At 45.2% G+C, this 19,794-nt stretch overlaps 1 protein-coding gene across 1 annotated transcript in view; it reads right to left on the reverse strand.

Annotated features, from left to right (window-relative positions):
* Positions 1–1,542: 1,542 nt before the first annotated feature.
* Positions 1,543–19,794, reverse strand: part of LOC141047625 (ectonucleotide pyrophosphatase/phosphodiesterase family member 7-like) — a 49,633-nt gene continuing 31,381 nt past the window's right edge. Inside the window, exons 4-6 of the mRNA XM_073542792.1 lie at positions 17,690–17,954; positions 6,102–6,207; positions 1,543–5,179 (exon numbers count right to left, since the gene is read on the reverse strand). Coding sequence (XP_073398893.1) covers positions 5,104–5,179; positions 6,102–6,207; positions 17,690–17,954 — 447 coding nt within the window. The 3' untranslated portion in view covers positions 1,543–5,103. The remainder of the gene's footprint in view (positions 5,180–6,101; positions 6,208–17,689; positions 17,955–19,794) is intronic.

Raw genomic sequence — 19,794 nt, forward strand, 5'->3', positions numbered from 1 at the left:
ATCCTCCTTCTTCTCCTCCCTCTTCCTCAAACTGAATGTGGACAAATCTGAACTGATCATCTTTCCCCCGTTTCACAGATCTTCCTTACCTAAACCATCTATAACAATTGACGACATCACGCTTTCCCCCGTACCGGAGGTCCGCTGCCTCGGAGTAAACCTTGACTCTGCCCTGTCCTTCAAACCACACATCCAAGCTCTCTCCACTTCCTGCCGCCTCCAGCTCAAAAATATTTCCAGAATCTGTCCCTTCATCAACCCTCACTCTACTAAAATGCTTGTGCATGCCCTCATCATCTCCCGTCTCGACTATTGCAACATCCTTTTCTGTGGCCTCCCTGCTAACACCCTTAAACCTCTCCAGTCCATCCTTAACTCTGCTGCCCGACTAATTCATCTCTCTCCTCGCTACTCCTCCGCTTCTCCCCTCTGTAAATCTCTTCACTGGCTCCAACTCCCTCAGCGTATCCAATTCAAATTACTAATACTGACCTACAAGGCCATCTATAACCTGTCTCCTCCATATATCTCTGAATTAATCTCCCGATATCTTCCCTCATGTAATCTCCGATCCTCCCAAGACCTCCTTCTCTCCTCCACACTTATTCGCTCCTCACCCAACCGCCTCCAAGACTTCTCCCGAATAGCCCCTATCCTCTGGAATTCTTTGCCCCAACATGTCCGGCTATCAACCACACTTGGATCCTTCTGACAGAACCTGAAAACCCATCTCTTCAGGAAAGCTTACAGCCTGCAATGATCCCCGCTGCCCCCTCACCACTACTGGAGCCACCGCCTCACCATCAATGGAGCTGCTGCAACCTCCCAACCTACTGTCTCCTTCCCCACCATCCTGTAGAATGTGAGCCCGAAAGGGCAGGGTCCTCTCTCCCCTCTATATCAGTCTGTGATTGTTAGTTTGTTTACTGTAAGTGATATCTGTAATTTGTATGTAACCCCTTATGTACAGCACCATGGAATCAATTGCGCTATATAAATAAATATTAATAATAATAATAATTGATCCCAATGAGAATCTGGAAATGATCAATTTGGTGGCTTTCAGTTGAAGCTTCCTCCATTTCTCCGGATCCTGAAGTCTTTCACAGATCTCTGCTAAAGAAGTTTGTCTGTTAGATTGCCACCTCCTTTGGTTTCTATCGATGATAGTTTAGAGTACGAGGTACAGAGTATCATAGATTCTCAGGCCTGTTCACTTGTCACCAGCAGATGGCAGACATCCTTACAATGACTGTAAATCTGCAGGTGTAAGGAGGCAGTGGGGATGAGCTATGACTATGAGCAATGAGGACATATAGGGCCGGTTTCAATTCATTTAGAAAAAGACTGAAAAGAGTTAATCAATGCAATCCGACTATGACAGAGGAAAGTTTGTGTTATTTCTTGTAATCTATGGCTCAGTTTGTTTGTTTTTCCCATAATTAATATAATATCAGACAAAGTTATGCAGATGTCAGTAGCGGCAGCCTGGGGTAATTATTGACTACTGAATCATGTAGCCTCGGTAATCACAACACGCAGTTTATTTTCTCTGTGATTTTTATTTTATGAATATCTTTTGTTGGAAAACATTAATTTATTTCTCGTATCGGGGAAACTAGTTACATACAGTAGCTGCTAATGCAGAATCCAGAAGTAAAGAGAAGAAATGTGCTTTATAGGTCCAGAATTTCACCGCAATCTCATGTAAATGTCGGTGTTTCGTAAAAAAAAAATCTGCATGGGTTAAATAGTTATATATTGAGTTATACGACACACGTTACGTGCATGTGACTATTTTCATGCATGTGTTGCTGTGATATTTTGCCCAGAATCTGCGAAGGAGGCTCCAACTCAGGTGTGAACAGAGTCTTATCCAAACAACAGCAGGCGCTGCACAGATCGTTCTAATTTTTTGCTACAATATATCAGTCTGAAATCCAGGCGGTTCAGTTAACCAAGCATTTCCTAGATTGAATATGTCGTTCACCAACAGCAAACAGAAATCTTAAAAACGTTGAGAAATTTGTAAAAAATAGAATAATGGGAAGGCGAATAAGACGTTTAAAATTGTCCTCAACATTTTGTCTTAGGTACTGATAAAGATCCCAATGCATGCACCAGGAGTATGTAGACTGACCCTAGTATCCTTCGGACATATCAAGCCTAGACATTCATGCCTTATCCAAGCATTCACTTGGGTTCAAACGAGACCATGGCCTCAGGTGGCCCCTTATCTCCTGGGAAATGGAAAGAATCATCCATTGAAATTCAACCTTTTGGTTCTGTTTTCCCACGACATATCATGCTGGGAGACCCCAATATGTCTTAGAAATTGGCGGGGATAGCCAAATTAAATGTAATATGAATGGGAGTCTCTGGGCCTCATTCACATTAGAAAGCCATGCGCCATAAGAGCATAGTATGCCACAGTCCGAAATTTGCCAGCCCTGTCCTGATTTTTTTAATACAGTTCCAGCACAATTGGGACTATCCTATGCCATGACCGTCATGGTTTGCGTAAACCCCACCCACATGTGGATTTGGCTCCTTTCCGAGAGGGTCAGGGAGTTTCTGTGAGGAATTTACACAGCCCTATATTACCAACACCAATATTGGCATTAGTGGACAAAGCCTGAATGGTGGCACACATTGTAACCTTTTGTTATATGGTGCCTATGTTCTTAATCTCAGCTAAAGGCACAGCTTTTAAAGATGACATTTCCTATTTTATGTTTAACAGGACACACAATGTAATAGTGGCTGCAGATAAGAGTAAGGCTGTGTGCACACATTCAGGGTTTTTCGCGTTTTTTTAGCGGTTTTCCCCTGCAAAAATGCTTAAAAAACGCATACAAGTTTTTTTTAGATCATCTCTCCGTTGTGGAGATATTTGCAATCAAAGTAATTGACAGCTGGTGAGTTAATTTTCATAAAATCCAAGTGGACATTATCAGATAGGTTTCACTGAGGGGGGGTGTACTTCTCAATAAATGATGCTGAGCAATCATGAGCAGACAATAGCACAGGAGAAAAAGAACACGCCCACTATAACTCAGTCTAATAGGTTTGTAATATGACACAGCTAACCTCAGCTGTAGTGCCCCTTCCCCCACATGGACTGCCAGTAGGTGAAAGCTCAAAGGTGTTAGTAATGACTCTTAGGTCTGCTGTGCTTACAGGACCTTGTAATGGCTCTGCAGTGAGATCAGGCTGTTCTTCATTATGTACCTCACATAAGAGTAGCCTGTTCTAAGCTATGGTGGAGGGTGTTCTTTCCCCAGAGTGTTGTTGCCTGCTTATGATTGGTCAACATCATAGAGGGTGAAAAAGAACATGCCAGCAGTGAAAACGCTCAGATAACACCCCCCTTGGAATTAGTGAAAATGACCTCCAGTAGATGCCAAATACTGTGATTGCTAAAATCACTGCATAAAAGACAGGAGAAAGTAATAAAAAGAGGTATTATTCTGCTCTGCAGTCACTAGATAGACTGTATAGTTCAACATTAAAAATTTGGTGACGGTTCTCTTTAAAGGGGATGTCCAGTCTAAAATGTAAATTCTGCAGTCATTCTGTTACTTTTGAATCCTTCCTGCTCACGTGCTGTGCTCTGTGAGGATTCACAGTTCTTTGCCCTGGCAATGGCGGGCAGGTATTTGATGTGCATACTCCTGGGCAGAACCCGTTTAGTGAGTGCATCCTCACTCAATACACTTGTATTGTTGAGGCTGGGCCCACTAGATGACCACACCCACTAGAGGAGGTGCTGCCTTATTCCACAGACTTGTATGGAGTGAAGCTGCGCCCACTAGATGGATTCTGCCCGGGAGTATGCATAATGCATACCTGACCGCCATTCCTGAGGCAGAGAACAGCGAATCCTTGCAGTGAACAGTGTGTGCTCTGGGAGGATTAGCAAGTCTGCAGTCACACAAAGTCACTGCAGACTTGTCATCGTAGACCAGACAACCACTTTAGGGGAGAATACCCATGTAATTCAGCATACGATTGAACTAATACTTTTTCTTACTTATTAAGTCTACATTCCCAAGATGAGTATTTGATGAGTTTTTGATGTTGCAGATTTTTTGCACTATATCTGCACCTATTAAGTAAATTATGTGACTTACGTTTTTTTCATTGCGTATTTGAGCACTTTTTTTTAACATGCGTCTTTAATGTGTTTCTGACGCTTCAGTTTTTGTCTCTTTTTTGTACATCACATTTTAAATAAATATGCTTTGTTTATTTATACTTCTTGATATTTTGCTTTCACATAACTTCATTGACAAAATAATATGCAGATTTCATGTGATGTTAGTGCCTTTCCACAGCGGTAAGGCTACCTTCAGACTAGCATTACCGGGTGCAGCGCACGGCTGCTGCTAAGCTCCGCCCCAGCCACGCCCCCTCTGTTCAGCTCCTCCTCTGATTGAATGACGCTGCATTCGATCAGCGTACCCTATATTTAGCGTTGGGTATGCTGGTTGTGCACTGGTACACTTTTGCCGGCGCTGCGCCGAGCGCACAAAAATGCAACACAGTGATTAATGCTGTGAAATACTTGGATGTTCTGAGAAATGGAAACATTAAAGATGTTCAGTTTCAAGTTCAAATGAACTGTGTCTCAATTCTTGCAAAATCGTCTGCAGACAACCTTCAGTGGCGCAGAAGAGAACCTGACGATGTTGGACCTGAAGGCACAGGTATGCTGACTAAGGGACACTATATTTATGTGAGGGAAGGCCAGGGTGTGATGGAACAGAAGTCCTCAGCCATGACTACCACCCTGGCAGAACCTTACACTGGTACTGTAAAAAGCAACTGAAAATTAGCATAAAAAAGCAGCAAAAAAAACACAGCAAAAATGCCCAGTGTGAACATACACTTAAAGGGAATGGATTGTCGTATATGTGAGCCATTAACTGCACAGTCCAGGACTAAAATGCATGTTATAGGCTCATGATCAATAAACTGCACTGAATAGATGTGTTAAATGTGTATTAAGTGGAAAAATGTGAAAAGTTTTGTATCTCATGCAACAGATTTTCTTTTGTGATCTTGCTTCACACATAAGACTAAGCAATTGAAGTAAATAATCTACAGTGACGTCTGTGGTTGTTTGTCTTCTTTAATGTCATCTTCCTGTCTTTCCTCTTTTCTTGCTTTCTTCGCTCTGTCAAGAAACAAAATATAAGCAAAGAAAAATTGAATTAATCTGTTGTCACACAAGCTTGTCTAAATTATTTTTTTGGGATTAGTAAAGTTATCAGAGAAAGTAATAAATGTCTGTCAGTAGAGTGTAGGTACAGATGAACGCTGCGCTTAATATTCAAGTTTATTTACTTTGGAATAATGATGTGGAAATCACATATAATGGATAGAGATAGGTCGACAGACAGATGATAGACACACAGAAAGATGATAGGTGTCCGTGTGTGGAGAATGCTCAGGATCGGAGCTCCCTTGGCGTGCTGTAGATGCTGGCCATATTATATTGCCTGCTTCTGTGTCTAACAGCAGTGATCAATGCTGAGTTTTGATCAATGCTGAGTTTTGATCACTGCTGTTAACTATTTACATGCTGCTGTCAATCACTGACCAGTGTTTAAATGATGAGTTTTGATCCCTGCTGTTAACTATTTACATGCTGCTGTCAATCACTGACCATTGTTTAAATGACATTATTGCTGGTACTCATAAACACTGGCTCCCATCAGCCCTTAGAAACGTGATTGCTAGGCACCGATTATTTATCATGGCTGCCAAGGATGGCGGCGGAGACACGGATTAATTTTTAAAGAGGACCTATCACATGGAATTTGGACTCTAAAGCCAAGACTGTAATGTCGCTTAAAATCTGATTAACATGATACCTTTTTTTACAAAAACACATTATGCTGTTCTGAACAGACTTGGTTTCTTAAAACCTATGGAAAAGAGCTACTGTATTTTGTACTAGTAGTAATCATTCCCAAGTTTTTGTCGTAATCATTCCCAAGCCTTACCAGCTTTAAAAAAAAATCCAAACAGATACTGTTAAAATGGGAGAGGGAATCATGAGCACAACCTAACAGATTATATTTTTCAGTATTTACCCTTTCTTCCTCTTCACAGCTGTGTATGGCACGTAGAATAGGAAGATTAGCAGGAGCACGCCACATACTGAAGATAGCACAATCACTGCTATAGATATGGCGTCATCTGCAAAAGGACAAAGCACAAAACCGTTACAGAACAACAGCTCTGTTGTATCAGGGGCCATGTGTCACGGACAGTCGTTATACTGAAAGTAAAGCAAAGAGATAGTGAGAGAAAGAAATAAGTTGTCAAATGCAAACTACACACACAACAATGTAATGGCTAAAAGTACAAGTTAATAAAAGTAAAAACCATGTAAGTGAAATAATGGGACTTATTCTAAATTCACAAATATTGACAAGTAGGCCAAATTATTGTACTTAAAGATTACCTGACAGCTGGTACATGCTGCATGATCCACCGGCAGCATGTTTCAGACCCTGGCTGTATGCCTTTAACCATGAGTCTTTGACAGGTCTCTCCTTGCTATGCGTATAGTATAGGGAGAGCCTTGTCACTCCAGAACAGGAGATGAGGAAAAGCCACCCAGAAACCACCTGTCCGACTAGCCCCAGAGGCTTTCAAAGTGTGTTCTCCTCTGAAATGCCACAGCGATCCCTGGCTGAAGTCATGCAACCACGGTCTGATACATCCTGTCCATGGATCAGGCAGTATGTATCAGCTGTCAAGTTCCCTTTATAACAGTGGTCCACTACTTGTACAACCCCTTTTTGAGTGAAGTAGTTTCTCTTTAAAATAAAAATAACATACAGTTGTGGCCAAAAGTATTGACACCCCTGCAATTCTGTCAGATAATACTCAGTTTCTTCCTGAAAATGATTGCAAACACAAATTCTTTGGTATTATTATCTTCATTTAATTTGTCTTAAATGAAAAAACACAAAAAGAATTGTCCTAAAGCCAAATTGGATATAATTCCACACCAAACATAAAAAAGAGGGTGGACAAAAGTATTGGCACTGTCACGCTCGCGCCTTGGCTGAATGGCGCGAGCCAGGGGGTTGTGGCCCCACTGTGCCACAAACCAGACTACCCTGGAAGGGGCGTAACTACGGCAGCTTCCTTGGTCTTCACTGGAGCCTCTGATGGTGAGGTCAGGCTTGTGCGGCAGGTAGCTGCCGGGTGCCACTCCAGGGTGGTGTCTGGCTGTGGCTGCTGATCCCACTCGGGAACAGGACACCTGGACAGGTGCGAGTGACAGGCAGACTGAGACACAGGGCAAGAAGGTACGACAGATACAGGGCAAGCAGGCACGGCTTGAGACACAGGACAGGCGGGCACGGCTTGAGACACAGGACAGGCGGGCACGGCTTGAGACACAGGACAGGCGGGCACGGCTTGAGACACAGGACAGGCGGGCACGGCTTGAGAAGGAACAGGTAGGGGCCTGTTCACACAGCAGGTGCAGGTATGGATGCAGGCAGGCAGGAGTGGAATATGAAGGAACAGGTTTGGACCTGTTCACACAGGAGGTGCAGGTATGGATGCAGGCAGGCAAGAGTGAAATAAGAAGGAACAGGTTTGGACCTGTTCACACAGGAGGTGCAGGTGAAGGCAGGAGTGGAGAGAGAAGCTGCAGAAAGAGGTTCTGCAGCGGCAGCAGGAGTAGAGCAAAGCTGAACCACAAGGTCTGTGGAGAGAAGCTGCATCAAGAGGTTCCGCAGCGGCAGCAGGAATGGAGCAAAGCAGAACCACAAGGTCTGTGGAGAGAAGCTGCAGCAAGGGGTTCTGCAGCGGCAGCAGGACTGGAGCAAAGCAGAACCACAAGGTCTGTGGAGAGAAGCTGCAGCAAGAGGTTCTGCAGTGGCAGCAGGAATGGAGCAAAGCTGAACCACAAGGTCTGTGGAGAGAAGCTGCAGCAAGAGGTTCTGCAGCGGCAGCAGGAGCTGTGCAGACAGAGCGGCTAGAGTGCAGATGCACAGATAAAGCTGCGAGAGTGCAGATACACAGACAGGGAGGACACAAGGAAAGACACAGCTAGGAAGGGAGCCACGGACAAGGAGAAAGGGAGACTGATAGACAAAGGTAAGACTGAGTTCAGACAGAGAGACAGGGACAAAGACACAAGGACCAGGATATTCAGCCTCCTGGGAGGCGGGCAGAGAACAGACAAGGCACTGGGAACAAGACTCAAGGACCAGGATATTCTGCCTCCTGGCAGGCAGACAGAGAAATGCTAGGCAAGGTACCGAGACACAGGAATACAGACTAAGAGTCTTCAGAGAAGGCAAGACATAGAACAGGGCCTGGCTGGCTCAGCAGCAAGGAGCTAACTGAGTTTAGACATTGCACAGGCAATGTTTCAGTGGGAGTGGCGAAACTAAATAGTCAAGGGCTCCAGGTGATTGGTCAGGGACAGATTACACAGGTGCACCCTGACTGCATAAGAACCAGAGAGTTCAGGCACTGCCCCCCTATACACACAGTCTGGAAACATGGAGAGCAGAGGCACAGAGCTGGCAACAGACAGAATTCACACCATGGCTTGAAGCAGAAAGTAAGTTGGTGTGCGGGGGATGGGAGGCCATGCAGTGATGCCAGCAGGGTTGTTACAGTACCCCCCCTTTACGGCCTTTATGGCCCCTCTTCCTCAAGCCTGCCAGAATGACCAGAAGAAGGAGTACGGGACCACACACAGTCCAGGTTGACACGACATCCTTCAGGTAGGGTGGAGTATGTGTGCCATCAGGAATCCCAGATTGCCCGGTTTCTTGGTGCCTAAGGCTAGTTTCACACTTGCTTTTTTTTGCAGCGCGTTTTTCCCGCAAAAAAACGCATTGAAAAAACGCATACATAAGCATACAACTGCTGCGTTTTTTTCAAGCATTTTTATGAGCATGCATGAAAAAAACGCAGCGTTTTTATGCGTTTGTATGCGTTTTTAGTGCGTTTTTACCGCGTTTGCGTTTTTTTCCAACATTTTTAGGTGGCCCCTCACACTACCCAAACCATGACTTTACTAACCCTAACCCTGACCCTAACCCTAACCCTGACCCTAACCCTTAACCAAATCATACTTAACCCTAACCCAAACCCTAAACCCTAACTAACCCTAACCCTAACCCTGACCCTAACCCTAACCCTAACCCTAACCCTGACCCTAACCCTAACCCTGACCCTAACCCTAACCCTAACCCTGACCCTAACCCTTAACAAAACCATACTTAACCCTAACCCTGACCCTAACCCTAACCCTGACCCTAACCCTTAACCAAACCATACTTAACCCTAATCCTGACCCTAACCCTGACCCTAACCCTAACCCTAACCCTGACCCTAACCCTTAACAAAACCATACTTAACCCTAATCCTGACCCTAACCCTGACCCTAATCCTTAACAAAACCATACTTAACCCTAACCCTGACCCTAACCCTAACCATGACCCTAACCCTAACCCTAACCCTGACCCTAACCCTAACCCTAACCCTGACCCTAACCCTTAACAAAACCATACTTAACCCTAATCCTGACCCTAACCCTGACCCTAATCCTTAACAAAATCATACTTAACCCTAACCCTGACCCTAACCCTAACCCTGACCCTAACCCTAACCCTAACCCTGACCCTAACCCTAACCCTAACCCTAACCCTGACCCTAACCCTTAACAAAACCATACTTAACCCTAATCCTGACCCTAACCCTGACCCTAACCCTTAACAAAACCATACTTAACCCTAACCCTGACCCTAACCCTAACCCTGACCCCAACCCTAACCCTAACCCTGACCCTAACTCTAACCCAAACCCCTAAATTCCATGGTTAAAAAAAAAAAACGCATATGCGAAAAAACCCATACATGAGCATGCCAGTGCGCACATATGCGCATCCATAGGCTATAATGGCCATTTTTAGCGCAAAACGTGCGCATATGTGCGCATGCGCTTTTTTGCAGGGCCAAAAAATGCAACATGCTGCGTCTGGAAAATACCAACGCACACCCCAAAAAAACGCAGCGCATGAAAATCGCATACATGCGCTAACCAGCGCGCAGGTATGCGCACCCATGTTAAATATAGGGGAAAAAACGCATGCGCAGGTATGCGTTTTTTTCCAGCGCTAAAAAATGCAAATGTGAAACCAGCCTTAGGGAGTCAGTTTCCAACACAGAGGGTACAAAGACTTCTTCCTCCTGATTGGCAGAGAGCAGGGACCTGGAAGCTTCAGACTTGACCCCTACATCAGCCGGCCAGCTAGAAACAGAAGACACCATCACCGAGTCCGACTTCCGCCCGATGTGCCAGAAAAATTGGACCTCCTCCTCCCGGTTGGTGAGAAATGGAGATAGGTAGGTCACTGCTCCAACATCTTCACCCACCTGCCAAATGGAAGCTGGAGGCATACATACAGGGAGCCACTTCAGCCTGTTACCCTGAAAAAACTGGACCACATCTTCCTGGTTAGAGGATGGGTGAAGCTCTGTCTTGGGACATTCACCCCTGGGCCACAGGGGAGCTGAAGGCATACACTCAGGATCCATCTTCAGCCCTTTATCCTGGGGAAGACAATCAAGAGGCAGGGGTGCTCTTGGGAGCAGGACACTGGTATAGTCGCTGGGGACGTGTGAGGAGACTGAGACCGCCTCCCCCTCTTCAGAGGCATCTTCACACCTTGACTCGGCGACTAGCAAACCAGACGAAGAAGACGACCTTGCTGACTGAATGCGACACAAGGGAACCAGACACCTCTTGTCACTTGGTTGTTTCAAGTGTGGTGCCTTGCTGGGTCTCCAAACATAAATGGGCATCAGGATCTCTGGTTCAGAATGACCCATGGGCATACCAGTCAACCAATGGAAGACGAACTTCTTCATATACAAAGCTCCGACCTGGAGCTGTAGTTGTCCTTGCAGGACTAGACTGTTCTCAAAGAGGGCTCGGCCACCTTTAGACGATGCCCACGCCGGGTTCTGGAGCTGAAGAATGGAGATCACACACCGACTCTGTATGGCCGGTAGCTCGAACACCCCAAAGCTCCCAGAAGGCAACGAAACAGTCATAGGCTTTAATGGAGAGGGAGGACTCTCACCAGGGACAGCCTCTCCTACTGGTCCAGGGTTCTGGAGTACAGACTTCACAGGGCAGAGGCCAGACTCTGGCTGCAACTTGACCCGCTTCTTCTTTTTAGACCTCTTGGATCGTGCACGGGAGATCGCATCGGCAGACTTGGGAACAGATGATGGCTGGACGGTCATAGGTGGTTGAGATGTTTCACCCACAGGTTCCTCTTGTCTGGTCTGTCTCTGGAAGCTTGGAGGGGAAGACTTTTCAGGAGCAGCAGGACGAGGCACATCAAAGACTTTACGGAAGGCCACCAGGAAGGCCCCTAGGTTCATGACGATAGGATCCCTTGCTTCCCAGAGGGGAGTAATCCATATCAGAGCATCTCCTGCTAGGTAGGACATGATGTATCCCACCTTGAACCGGTCAGAGGGGAACCAGGCTGCATTCTGCAGGATCTGGTGCAGGCACCTTTTCAGGAACCCTTGGCACTCAGTAGGATTCCCATAGAACCTGGGCGGGTCTGCTGGGTCATGCTCTTCATAGGCCAGGAGCTGATTGTAGAGGGCATTGGAGATGATGATTGGTTCAGAGGTCTCCACAATCGGAACCACGCAGGACGGAACAAATTCCTCTGGTTGCTCATACTGGCGGAACACAGGATCATGATGCTCTGCGAGCGGAAGGACATGGGACTCAGCGGGGACCATGGCCTGTGCAAACTGTCACGCTTGCGCCTTGGCTGAATGGCGCGAGCCAGGGGGTTGTGGCCCCACTGTGCCACAAACCAGACTACCCTGGAAGGGGCGTAACTACGGCAGCTACCTTGGTCTTCACTGGAGCCTCTGATGGTGAGGTCAGGCTTGTGCGGCAGGTAGCTGCTGGGTGCCACTCCAGGGTGGTGTCTGGCTGTGGCTGCTGATCCCACTTGGGAACAGGACACCTGGATAGGTGCGAGTGACAGGCAGACTGAGACACAGGGCAAGAAGGTATGACAGATACAGGGCAAGCAGGCACGGCTTAAGACACAGGACAGGCGGGCACGGCTTGAGACACAGGACAGGCGGGCACGGCTTGAGACACAGGACAGGCGGGCACGGCTTGAGACACAGGACAGGCGGGCACGGCTTGAGACACAGGACAGGCGGGCACGGCCTGTTCACACAGCAGGTGCAGGTATGGATGCAGGCAGGCAGGAGTGGAATATGAAGGAACAGGTCTGGACCTGTTCACACAGGAGGTGCAGGTATGGATGCAGGCAGGCAAGAGTGAAATAAGAAGGAACAGGTTTGGACCTGTTCACACAGGAGGTGCAGGTGAAGGCAGGAGTGGAGAGAAGCTGCAGAAAGAGGTTCTGCAGCGGCAGCAGGAGTGGAGCAAAGCTGAACCACAAGGTCTGTGGAGAGAAGCTGCATCAAGAGGTTCCGCAGCGGCAGCAGGAATGGAGCAAAGCAGAACCACAAGGTCTGTGGAGAGAAGCTGCAGCAAGGGGTTCAGCAGCAGCAGGAATGGAGCAAAGCAGAACCACAAGGTCTGTGGAGAGAAGCTGCAGCAAGAGGTTCTGCAGCGGCAGCAGGACTGGAGCAAAGCAGAACCACAAGGTCTGTGGAGAGCAGCTGCAACAAGGGGTTCTGCAGCAGCAGCAGGAGTGGAGCAAAGCTGAACCACAAAGTCTGTGGAGAGAAGCTGCATCAAGAGGTTCCGCAGCGGCAGCAGGAATGGAGCAAAGCAGAACCACAAGGTCTGTGGAGAGAAGCTGCAGCAAGGGGTTCAGCAGCAGCAGGAATGGAGCAAAGCAGAACCACAAGGTCTGTGGAGAGAAGCTGCAGCAAGAGGTTCTGCAGCGGCAGCAGGACTGGAGCAAAGCAGAACCACAAGGTCTGTGGAGAGCAGCTGCAGCAAGGGGTTCTGCAGCAGCAGCAGGAATGGAGCAAAGCTGAACCACAAGGTCTGTGGAGAGAAGCTGCAGCAAGAGGTTCTGCAGTGGCAGCAGGAATGGAGCAAAGCTGAACCACAAGGTCTGTGGAGAGAAGCTGCAGCAAGAGGTTCTGCAGTGGCAGCAGGAGCCGTGCAGACAGAGCGGCTAGAGTGCAGATGCACAGATAAAGCTGCGAGAGTGCAGATACACAGACAGGGAGGACACAAGGAAAGACACAGCTAGGAAGGGAGCCACGGACAAGGAGAAAGGGAGACTGATAGACAAAGGTAAGACTGAGTTCAGACAGAGAGACAGGGACAAAGACACAAGGACCAGGATATTCAGCCTCCTGGGAGGCGGGCAGAGAACAGACAAGGCACTGGGAACAAGACTCAAGGACCAGGATATTCTGCCTCCTGGCAAGCGGACAGAGAAATGCTAGGCAAGGTACCGAGGCACAGGAATACAGACTAAGAGTCTTCAGAGAAGGCAAGACATAGGACAGGGCCTGGCTGGCTCAGCAGCAAGGAGCTAACTGAGTTTAGACATTGCACAGGCAATGTTTCAGTGGGAGTGGCGAAACTAAATAGTCAAGGGCTCCAGGTGATTGGTCAGGGACAGATTACACAGGTGCACCCTGACTGCATAAGAACCAGAGAGTTCAGGCACCGCCCCCCTATACACACAGTCTGGAAACATGGAGAGCAGAGGCACAGAGCTGGCAACAGACAGAATTCACAGCATGGCTTGAAGCAGAAAGTAAGTTGGTGTGCGGGGGATGGGAGGCCATGCAGTGATGCCAGCAGGGTTGTTACAGGCACTGTTCGAAAAATCATGTGATGCTTCTCTACTTTGTGTAATTAACAGCACCTGTAACTTACCTGTGGCACCTAACAGGTGTTGGCAATAACTAAATCACACTTGCAGCCAGTTGACATGGATTAAAGTTGACTCAACCTCTGTCTTGTGTCCTTGTGTGTACCACATTGAGCATGGAGAAAAGAAAGACCAAAGAACTGTCTGAGGACTTGAGAAACCAAATTGTGAGGAAGCATGAGCAATCTCAAGGCTACAAGTCCATCTCCAAAGACCTGAATGTTCCTGTGTCTACCGTGCACAGTGTCATCAAGAAGTTTAAAGCCCATGGCACTGTGGCTAACCTCCCTAGATGTGGACGGAAAAGAAAAATTGACAAGAGATTTCAACACAAGATTGTGCGAATGTTGGATAAAGAACCTCGACTAACATCCAAACAAGTTCAAGCTGCCCTGCAGTCTGAGGGTACAACAGTGTCAACCCATACTATCCGTCAGCGTCTGAATGAAAAGGGACTGCATGGATGGAGACCCAGGAAGACCCCACTTCTTACCCCGAGACATAAAAAAGCCAGGCTGGAGTTTTTTGGGCAAAGCTTTTTGGGCAAAGGCATCAACATAGAGTTTACAGGAGAAAAAGAGAGGCATTCAAAGAAAAGAACACGGTCCCTACAGTCAAACATGGCAGAGGTTCCCTGATGTTTTGGGCTTGCTTTGCTGCCTCTGGCACTGGACTGCTTGACCGTGTGCATGGCATTATGAAGTCAGAAGACTACCAACAAATTTTGCAGCATAATGTAGGGCCAAGTGTGAGAAAGCTGGGTCTCCCACAGAGGTCATGGGTCTTCCAGCAGGACAATGACCCAAAAAGCACTAGAAAATGGTCTGAGAAAAAGCACTGGAGACTTCTAAGGTGGCCAGCAATGAGTCCAGACCTGAATCCCATAGAACACCTGTGGAGAGATCTAAAAATGGCAGTTTGGAGAAGGCACCCTTCAAATATCAGGGACCTGGAGCAGTTTGCCAAAGAAGAATGGTCTAAAATTCCAGAAGAGTATTGTAAGAAACTCATTGATGGTTACCGGAAGCGGTTGGTCGCAGTTATTTTGGCTAAAGGTTGTGCAACCAAGTATTAGGCTGAGGGTGCCAATACTTTTGTCTTGCCCATTTTTGGAGTTTTGTGTGAAATGATCAATGTTTTGCTTTTTGCTTCATTCTCTTTTGTGTTTTTTCATTTAAGACAAATTAAATGAAGATAATAATACCAAAGAATTTGTGTTTGCAATCATTTTCAGGAAGAAACTGAGTATTATCTGACAGAATTGCAGGGGTGTCAATACTTTTGGCCACAACTGTACTTATCTCCAGCACCAACTCTGCTCTAAAGATGTTGTCGCTGCGGATAGCTTTACATTGAGCCCTGTAATCAATCGGTGTGTCCTCTTAGGCTACTGTGGTTTCACTTCTTCCTCAGCCCTATAGCCACCGCCTATTGGTTACAAGGCTCATGTGGCTTAAAAGGGTTGTCCCATTAGCGAAGTACATTTTAGTTGACAAATCTTGGTATTAAAAAGTTCTGGAATTAGATGTGTTAAAAAAATGTTCCTGTGCTGAGAAAATCTTACAGCATTACAGCATGGGATCGCAAATCATTCTTTCTGTGAGGCAAAACATTTCACTGCCTGCTTTAAATAAATATTTTACCTTACAGAGAGAATAAGCTGCAAGCCCATGATGTCTTGTCTGTAAACTCTTTTCCTTCCTCCCCTGCCCAGGAGATGTAGTATGATCATCTAATGTTCCTGCATGGTCAGACACGACTATTACACAGTACACAGCAGGGGAACATGTATAAGATTATCTCAGCACAGGAACATTTTTTTTTTAAATACATCCAACTGTGGAACGTATTATTAATCAAAAATCTATTGATTAAATGTTGATCAAAATGAACTTTGTTCATGGGGTTAGTATCCTCAATAGTCAGAACCTCCCACTCCCGTCTCCAAGACTTTACACGTGCCGCGCCAATTCTTTGGAATGCACTTCCCAGGTCAATACGATTAGTCCCCAGTCCCCACAATTTTAAGCGTGTCCTGAAAACGCATTTATTCAGACTGGCCTATCGCCTCAACACATTAACCTAACCTATCCCTGTGTGGCAGAGCCAAAAATTTTACCATAACCAGGTTCCCAGCATCATGTTCCCACATGCTTTATGCATCCATTAGCCCTCTGTGTCTGTACTGTTACACACTTAACATTATGGCTGGTCCATACAATCAGGGCAACTGTTACCACCCACCTTTCGTGTCTACCTCTTTCCTCATAGACTGTAAGCTTGCGAGCAGGGCCCTCACTCCTCTTGGTATTTGTTATAATCTACTGTATGTGATTATTGTTATGCTGTAATGTCTATTGTCTGTACAAATCCCCTCTGAAATGTAAAGTGCTGCGGAATATGTCGGCGCTATAAAAATAAAATTTATTATTATTATTATATGGGGAAACTGCTTTAATAATGTTATGCAAGCCCTTGGAGACCAAGTGCAAGAATGGCGCAGGTACAGGAGGCATCAGTTATTTTTATTTTACTAAGAGTACTTTTGTTCCTGGGGCTCACGTTAGGTTGTTATGCCATGTGATCCCTGTGCCCAATCATCACTGACGTAATTGTCCCTGCCTTTGGACAAATCAAACATCAAGGGGAAGTCCGAGATCAGCCACAGCCCTAACTTCCTGTTGATGTTCAATACGTCTGAAGGTGGGGACAGTGACTTCGGTGATAGTTGGGTGCACGGCTCACATGCCATTGCAACCTTACCGAGCATCGGGAATAACAAACATAATAGTTCAAAATAAACCAATCCCTTTAGTCAAATGGGGGTAGCACTCCACAAAAGCTGAAACATACTAGCCTCAAAAATAACTTTTTTTTAGTATTCACTAAGAGAGTGCCTCTAGCCCAAAGGGGTCACAGCTCCAAATCACTGTATAGATGCTAAATGCTTAGGGTTGCAATAAATGCACATTCTTAAAAAAGATATCCCATGTATTGACGATGTCAGAAAGATTAGACAAAATAAATGCTTGGTATACATTTGAACTAATATACTGTTGGTATTTTTACATAAGGTTATACAAAATAAATTTTGCCTTTTTCATTATCGTACTGTATATACTGTATGTCTATCTCTCATGACAGAATCTATATCTAGACACTTCCTATCATATTCTGATATTATGATTAGTGCTTATTTTTGGCATTTAATTATTCATCTGGGATATCTTTTTCAAGAATGTGCATTTATTCGAACCGTAACCATTTAGCATCTATACAGTGATTTGGAGCTGTGTCCTCTTTGGGCTACAGGCACCTTTTTAGTGAATACTTTGTACTATATTTAAATAAATTAATAAAGTAAAGAATTTTATCAATATCATTTTGTGTAAAAAGCACTTCTTTGCCCTCCATATGTTATTTTAGAGGCTAGTATGTTTAGAACCCTGGGAATTCAGGTGCCGACACCGCTGGATCGGCATCGGTACTGCAGATGAGTATAGGTGCTTTTTATTTTAACCGGGTCGAACATGAGGAATAAAAAAGGGTTGTCCAAGTAATGAACAACCCCTTTAGGTCTTTCTGGTAAAGGCCTGACTGCAATATTTTCTACTGAAATGTGTATATACCCTCTACACTGACCCTCAAATAGAAGTATAAGGTGGAGTAATGTTAACTGAAGATGGGGCAGTGCACAGTATTCTGGATAATAACTGTATTATATGGCATTTAACTCAATTGTTTAGTAAAATGTGAGGATTAAGTAAGTCATGGTCTTGGTTACTTACTATTTTGATCATCATTGGTCTCATCTGGCCCTTCTGTGTTATCCATACTTGAAATCATATCTTGAGTTACTGAAATGGAGCCGTTGTGTGGCTCTGGAATGACCCCCAAGAGTTTGCACATAAGGGGGTATATGTGAATGCTGTCAAATGGCTCTGAAATGTAATTCTTCTTAAAATCCGGCCCAAAGGCGCGAAAAATCATCTTCATGTCCATTTCATTGTTGTCAAATCCATGATCTCCCTTATTAACATAAAATATATATCGCTGAAAAAAAACAAACGGTAAAAGTGTTATAAAAATGGGGTGGTAGAGAAAAGATCATTGGGAAGTAAATATAATACAAATAATTTCTATGGAAATTCAGTTTCACACTTAAGATATAATGTTTGTCAAATTGATATTGTCAAATGTATTAAAATAACCTCTTAACACCTTGGACGGTGGAAAGTGTCCTAGTTGCCCCTCCACTTATGCCCTGTCACATATTAATTCATAAGAAATACATATCCAGATGTTCCTTGGACTAAAACAGCTGATCATCAATGCAGTAAGTCAGAGGAGTCAAGGAAATCTGCAGATTATTGGGCCATCTAAAAAAGGTTTTTCTTTGTGAGATTGCCCATTTTGCTCAATTTTGTTTTGGAGTACTAGGACTAAGTTGAATTAATAAAATAATAACTATAGAAACATTATTGTCAAAGGTTTCATTAAGACTGTAAGCCCATGCTATCGTTCTGTGTGGCTTAAATATTAATATTTACCACATCTGATTGTTTAACTGCTTTTCACATAAAATTTACTAAAAATGTTTTCTTTTGTTTAAAGGATTTTCTTGTAATATACAACCTTAAAATATAGTAGTTGCTGTTTTAAGGTGACCATGCACAAGATAAAGGTTTGTCCAACAAATATTGACAGGATCTTCTAACACACTCATATTTTTGGATTTCATCATGCCCTTTATTTGTTTAGCAGGAGATAAGCCTAGTACAGAGGTGTCTTCATGTGGCTTATTTCCCACTATTTTGTAATTATGCTTTTCTCAATATTCTAATTCTCTTATTAGACTGTCTTTGGGAGTGTGGAAGGAGTACCCAGAGAAAACCAAGGTAAATTCATGTAGTTGTTGTCCTTGGTCAGATATGAACCCAGAACTCCAACGCTGCAAGTCAAGAATGCTAAATAAATTAGCATGCTTAAAGGAGTTTTCCGCTTTCATTAAAATGAACCCAAAAGAACAATGGCATTTAGAAAATTTTAGAATTTGCTTTATGTCTTGTCGCATCTTTACTAAAGGCACAGTTGTTTCTTGTAGCAAACATTGGGCCTATTTTCAGTAAGTGACACATGGCCTTCATCACTTACCAATGGTGGACATCAAGGTAACTCCAGCTCAAGTTTCTGTGTTGCTTAATATTACCTGTCACCTCACAGTCACTACCTGATGTTGGTCGTACAGATGCTGCAACATGTGCAGTCGTGAATTCCATCACATTGCAACTTAGAAAATCAACCGGTGGCTCAGCAAAAAATGCTCTGCTGCTGCATATCTGGTAGCTGATCTTCACCACATAATAATGGCTGAAGTACCCATACACTCTCCTGACAATGAGCGCAACCTTGTTCCAGTGGGTTCATTTTTTTTATATATGTTGTGCAATTAACCTGAGGTCATGCACCATGCAGTGTGCAAGTGTTAAGCCCCCCCGTTACACATAGCGATATCGCTAGCAATATCGCTGTAAAGTCACCGATTTTGTGACGTAGCAGCGATATTGCTAGCGATATCACTATGTCTGATACTTACCTCCGACCGGCTCCCCCGCTGATTATCGCTGGTCGTGCGAGAAGGTCCTGGATCATTTCTCGTCGGGCGCTTCCTGCTGGGCTTCCTGTGGCGCCGACGAGCGACGCGTGGACGCGGGCGGGAGGACATCAGGATCGCCGCGTCTGACAGGTAAGTAGCGACCCCCGACCCCTGCTATGTCGCTGGTGAGATCTGCCTGTGTGGCAGCTCACTAGCGACCACTAGCGATGCTCCAGCGATCCATATTGTTGTCGGGATCGCTGGTGCATCGCTAAGTGTAACGGTACCCTTACTTTG

This window comes from Dendrobates tinctorius, unplaced genomic scaffold (genome assembly GCF_039654945.1).
Source record: "Dendrobates tinctorius isolate UK_male_01 unplaced genomic scaffold, ASM3965494v1 ptg000129l, whole genome shotgun sequence".
In the NCBI taxonomy this organism is placed as follows: Eukaryota; Metazoa; Chordata; class Amphibia; order Anura; family Dendrobatidae; genus Dendrobates; species Dendrobates tinctorius.